The sequence below is a fragment of the Quercus robur genome, chromosome 9 (assembly GCF_932294415.1).
Source record: "Quercus robur chromosome 9, dhQueRobu3.1, whole genome shotgun sequence".
NCBI lineage: Eukaryota > Viridiplantae > Streptophyta > Magnoliopsida > Fagales > Fagaceae > Quercus > Quercus robur.
The window spans coordinates 30,359,097-30,365,118 of record NC_065542.1 but is presented as its reverse complement, the minus strand read 5'-3'; the positions used below and the strand labels follow the sequence as shown (position 1 = coordinate 30,365,118).

At 43.5% G+C, this 6,022-nt stretch overlaps 1 protein-coding gene across 1 annotated transcript; it reads left to right on the top strand.

Annotated features, from left to right (window-relative positions):
* Positions 1 to 743: 743 nt before the first annotated feature.
* LOC126700952 (uncharacterized) lies at positions 744 to 4,751 on the top strand. The gene has a single exon (XM_050399115.1). It carries the CDS (start codon positions 744 to 746, stop codon positions 4,749 to 4,751), a length of 4,008 nt encoding a protein of 1,335 aa, XP_050255072.1.
* The last annotated feature ends 1,271 nt before the right edge of the window (positions 4,752 to 6,022 follow it).

Here is a 6,022-nt window from a genome sequence, read left to right as displayed (position 1 = left end):
TTGGGGAGATCGAATGGCCAAGATTCGAGGGAAATTTTCGAGGAACGGCTGAAAGAAATAGACACGGAATTGGAAAGATTTGACAAGGTTGGAAACAAACTTACAGGGGACAAACTAGAAACGGAAAAGGCGGGAATGAAGGAACTAAAGCAACTAAGGAAAGTTGATGAGCCTACCCTTAGAGCAACAGATAGGCTTGCTGAAGAGTCAGATAGCCATGCTGAAAATGCGGGGGCTGTGAAGACACACTCTCAGTCACGGGCCCACAAGACTGAAGTTGTCGAACCCAATACTGTCCCAGCCCAAACTCTCACAGCTAGTGATGCTACAAAAAAATTTGAACCAACCTGGCTTGGAAAGCCCGAAGGGAAGGCCCAGCCCAACGGACCCATCTTAATACCTGATTCAATGGGGAGCCCATTAGCAGAAAAGAAAGAAAAACCCAATAACCAAATACCAAAAAGTCAGGGAACATGGACGAGAATCCTTCGCGCAACAAAAATCCCAATTAAAGAAACAGAGGTTGGGGTCGCTGAAACCAGAAGAGAAGCAATACAGAAGGCTGATCCACGACTGAGCAAAATCCAAAAGACCTCAGAAGATGATGTCCTCTGCTCAACCCCAGCGGCGGTGGCTGTTGTCCAGCCACGCCGAAAGCCATTAACGGCATCAGCTGGAACTGCTCCGCAGTCCTGGAACTCACCGAGATGGTGAAACAGCATTCCCCAAGCTTCGTCTTCCTGATGGAAACCAGATCAAAAGATAAGTTTCTCAAAAGCCTTTGCCGTAAATTCAAGTTACAGAATTTGTTTATTGTTCCTAGACTCAATACTGGTGGGGGTTTAGCTCTGTACTGGAAAGATGACCTGAACTTAAAGGTTCAGAGCTCTTCTCCGTCGCACATCGATGCAGTAGTCGCCCCAGGAGTGGATGACGCTTGGCGACTCACCGGTTTCTACGGAAATCCGGTAACCGCCAACCGGGAACACTCTTGGGCGCTACTCAAGCATCTTGGTCTTCAATTTAATCTGCCGTGGCTCTGTGTAGGTGATTTTAACGAGATTGTGAAGGCGGGGGAAAAAAGGGGCGGTGCTCCTCGGCCTGAGCGCCAAATGATTGATTTTAGAGGGGCTCTTGACTTTTGCGGCTTTAGGGATATCGGATTTGTGGGTGCACCGTTTACATGGTGCAACAATCAATTCGACGGAGTTGTTACTTGGATCAGATTGGATAGGGGAGTGGCAACGGCTTCCTGGCTGCAGCGATTTCCTACGGTTCGAATTCATCACATCTCGGGTTCGCTATCTGACCACTGCCCTCTGTGGATTTGCTCTGATGACGAAAATGTTCGTTTCTATAAAAGTGGCAGACCGTTTCGCTTCGAAGTGATGTGGATGAGGGACTCTGGATGTGAAGGGGTGATAAAAAACGTGTGGGATGATCCTTTCCCAGGCAACCCCATGAATAAGGTCGTTTCCAAGGTTGAGGCTTGCGGCTCTAAGTTAAAAACTTGGAACAAATGTACTTTTGGGCACATTCGGAATCTTTTGGTGAAGAAAAAGAAATTGTTAGCTCAGGCAGAAGCATTGTCAATGGCTGGTCAGAATCATGAGCTAGTAAGGTCCTTAAAGGGGGAAGTTTATGAGTTAATGGTTAAGGAAGATTGTATGTGGCATCAACGCTCTAGGGTGGATTGGCTTAAGGCGGGGGACCTCAATACAAGCTATTTTCACAGCCGTGCAAGCCAGCGAAACCGAAGAAATTTTATTTCCAAGCTGACCCGTGAGGATGGCCGTGTCATTGAGGAAGAACAAGAAATTGGTCAAGAGTTGGTTACGTATTTTAGGGAGCTGTTTACTTCGGAAGCTCCATCCAATTTCGATCCCATCCTCCAGGGAATCGAGAGAAAAGTGACGCCTCTGATGAACATGGAGTTGACAAAGCAGTACACAGCAGAGGAGGTTGAGGTAGCCTTGAAACAAATGAAATCCGTATCAGCCCCCGGCCCTGACGGTATGCCTCCTATCTTCTTTAAACATTACTGGAATATTGTTGGTCATGATGTTTTATCTGCTACTCTTTCTGTCCTAAACTCCGGAACCGTGCCATCTGATATAAACCATACCTTTATCTGCCTGATACCAAAAATTAAATCCCCTGAAACAGCAAAAGACTTCAGGCCCATAAGCCTCTGCAACGTCATTTACAAACTCATTTCAAAAACCATAGCCAACCGTCTTAAAAAATGTCTCCCAAAAATCGTCTCTGATTCCCAAAGCGCTTTCCTATCCAACCGCCTCATCACAGACAACTTGCTAATTGCCATTGAAACCTTACACCACCTCAAACAAAAGAGATTAGGGAAATCTGGTTCCATGGCCTTAAAACTCGACATGAGTAAGGCTTATGACCGGGTTAAGTGGAAATTCATGGACAAATTGATGGAGAAGTTAGGATTTGATAGGAATTGGATCAATCTGATTATATCTTGTATAAGTTCTGCTTCTTTTTCAATTCTTATTAATGGTGTCCCTCATGGTCTTATCCATCCCCAACGTGGTCTCCGACAAGGGGACCCGTTGTCTCCATATCTGTTCATCTTGTGTGCAGAAGGTTTGCATTCGCTTATCCAGCAAGCTGCGGACATTGGTGCAATCACTGGTGCATCCTTGTGCCGTGAAGGTCCCAAGGTGACTCATCTTTTCTTCGCGGATGACAGCCTGCTATTCTGTCGGGCAAACAATCATGAATGCTCCGCTATTTTGGATTTGTTGGATAAGTATGAAAGGGCTTCGGGGCAGAGGATCAACCGCGCCAAAACCCAACTCTTCTTTAGTACAAACACAAGGCAGCAGGTCCGAAACTCCATTAAAACCAGATTGGGGGTCTCAGACTCTCATCATATCGAAAAATATCTTGGGCTCCCTTCTTTTGTGGGAAGAAGTAAAAAACATAGCTTCAGCTACATCCGTGAAAGGGTTTGGAATAAAATTCAGGGGTGGAAGGAGAAACTCCTCTCCCAGGCAGGCAGAGAGGTGCTGATCAAGTCTATCCTTCAAGCCTTGCCTACCTTCACGATGAATTGTTTCAAGTTACCAAAAAGCTTATGCAAAGACATAGAATCGCTAATTCGCAAGTTCTGGTGGGGTTACAGCGGTGAGCAACGAAAAACCCATTGGGTGGCGTGGAATAAGCTTTGTCTCCCTAAAAGCCTTGGGGGTTTGGGGTTTCGTGATATTGAAAATTTCAATCTTGCTCTTCTTGGGAAGCAGGTGTGGAGGCTTTTACATAATAGGGATTCCTTATTCTTTAAGGTCTTTAAAGCGAGATTCTTTCCCTCGTGCTCAATCATGGATGAAGGTGTAAAAACCTCTGGATCCTATGCTTGGCAGAGCATTCTCAAGGCGCGCCATGTTCTTGAATTGGGTTCGGCCTGGCGCATTGGTGATGGTCACACTGTCCGGATCAGAGGAGATAAGTGGCTGCCTGGTAGACAGCCCAGAAAAATCCTTTCTCCCCAAAAATCTCTCCCAATGAACACCAAAGTTTGTGCTCTGTTGTCCGAGAATGGTGCTGGCTGGGATGAAGATCGGGTCAGGGGTGAATTCCTCCCTTTTGAGGCTAGGGAAATCCTGAGCATCCCTCTAAGCTCTCGGCAGTCCCCTGATGTTAGATTCTGGAATGAAACAAAGAATGGCGTTTACTCCACCAAGTCGGCCTATCGTCTCTTGGCCATGACTGCAAGCAATAACTTTCCTGGTCCTTCATGTTCTTCTGCCAACAAAGAGCTCTGGTCTAACATTTGGAAACTGAATATTCCAAATAAAGCTAAGCACTTTCTTTGGAGAGCTTCCTCCGAGTCTCTTCCAACAAAAAAGAATCTTTGCCGAAGGAAAATAATTACAAATGACATCTGTGATCTATGCCGGGACTGTCCTGAAGATGGCATCCATGCTCTTTGGGAGTGTTATTTGGTCAAAGAAATTTGGTGGATGGAAGATTCATGTAGGCCTTACATTTCGGAGAGATTTGTCAATTTCCAGGACCTTTTCTTGGGCATCCTTAAGAGGATGGACTCCCAGCTGGTTGAAAGAATAGCTATGATTGCCTGGTGCATTTGGTTTAAGAGAAATTCGTCCCGGACTGGTTCGCCTTCTCTGCCTTTTTCCCAGATCCACTCGGATGCCATTGAACGGCTTCAGGAATTCCAACAGGCCCAAGATACGCCCCTGGCTCCTCCCCATCCTCCAAATCCGGTTTGTTGGTCCCCTCCTCCCAATTCTTGGTGTAAAGCAAACTACGATGGAGCCATCTTCCAGGAGCAACCAGCTGCGGGGTTGGGTGTGGTGATCAGGGAGCATGAAGGTAAAGTTATTGGAGCTCTCTCCGAACGTGTTGCCTTACCCCCATATGTCGAAGACGTGGAGGCTCTTGCCTGTAGGAGGGCGATTTTGTTGGCTTTGGAGCTTAATATTCTGTCAGTGATTTTTGAAGGGGATTCCGAAATCATAACCAACTCTCTCAACTCATGCGACGCGTGCTTTGCTCCCTTTGGCCACCTGATTGAAGATGCTCGGCACCTGGCCTCTGGTTTTCATGCTGTTTCTTTCGCTCATGTTAAACGAAAAGGGAACGGGGTAGCTGATAAATTGGCAAAGATAGCCAGACAGTCCCAATCCCCCCAAATCTGGTTTGGTGACATCCATTGTGATGCCCACAATCTTGTAATGTTTGACAGTCTGTCCTGTTGATCTTTTGGTTGAATGAATGGATTCTTCTTTCTAAAAAAAAAAAAAAAAAAAAAAAAAAAAAAAAAGGTTACAAATAAGACTTTTTTTTTTTTTTTAATCACTTATATAGCTAGGATTTACTTAGTAACATCCCATGGGTGACTCCTAGTAACATCCCATGGGTGACTCAGTACATACTTGTCTAACCGTCATGTCAATTTTGATCAACATTGACCAACACTGGCCATTTTTCAAAGACCATTTTCTATTATGACAAATCATTTTCCTACTTTTATTTTTGCACAGATTTTGATTTTTGGGGCCATCTTCCCATTTGAGGCTCCCATTTGTGGAGTTCAATCTATTTAGAGTTTCCCCAAAAGCTACCATCATGTGTTCATTTGCCTTTTAGGGGGTATTTGTGACCCTAAAACCAATTTTTGACCACCCACCAATATCAATGTCCATAGTTTATATCATTATTCTGGCTATTGGTGTTGCCACCATACAACCACCCATGACTCTTTCCTATGCCAATTTCATCATTTCAGACACTAGTGTGACTATCATTTTGTTAGAAAAACTGGTTTTGCTTCTCATACAAAACAAACAGCAAAAGCAATACAAGGACGTACTTCATTCATGGGAGATAACATATAACCTTGAATTCTAGAACAAAGAAGAGAAAGTGTACCTTGATGTAGTAAAATTCAAAAACAAGACATGAGAAGACCTTCAATCTTCATCCCAATTCCACATAATACCTAAGATGAGTGGTCTCTCAATCAGTTCTTAAGTACGTTTATTTTCCAAAAGAAAAGTGTATTCAAAAGATACTACAAAGAAAAACTGTTTTCTCTTCTTTTAATCATACATACGTTTTTAACTGCCTAAGTAGTTACTTTATTTAATTACTCTTATTAAATAAATAACTGATTATCTAATTGGGTTAGCCTTCTGAGCCAACCTAATTGGGCCTAAGTGTGTGGCTTGGGATGTGACCAAATGGACTAATAAGGCTCTAGCTCTAATGGGCTTCAAACTTATCTGTCAACTCTTGAGAAGCTTAAAGTTACCATTAATTATATAACAAGTACCACTATGAAAATATAATTGCATATTAGGCCTTATTAATAAATTATATCCCAAAACTCTAATATGATATCATTTGATCCCTTTGTGAAATATCCATGGTGAACAAAGTCCTAATAAACTTTTACCTTGTAAACAACTATTTTATTCCTTAAGTCCCCAGTTTAATCTTTTAGTTATTCATATTTATGAAATCTAAT

Bases quoted from the DNA above. Each gene is read 5' to 3' on its own strand.
- LOC126700952 (XM_050399115.1), top strand. From the start codon at position 744: ATGGAAACCAGATCAAAAGATAAGTTTCTCAAAAGCCTTTGCCGTAAA.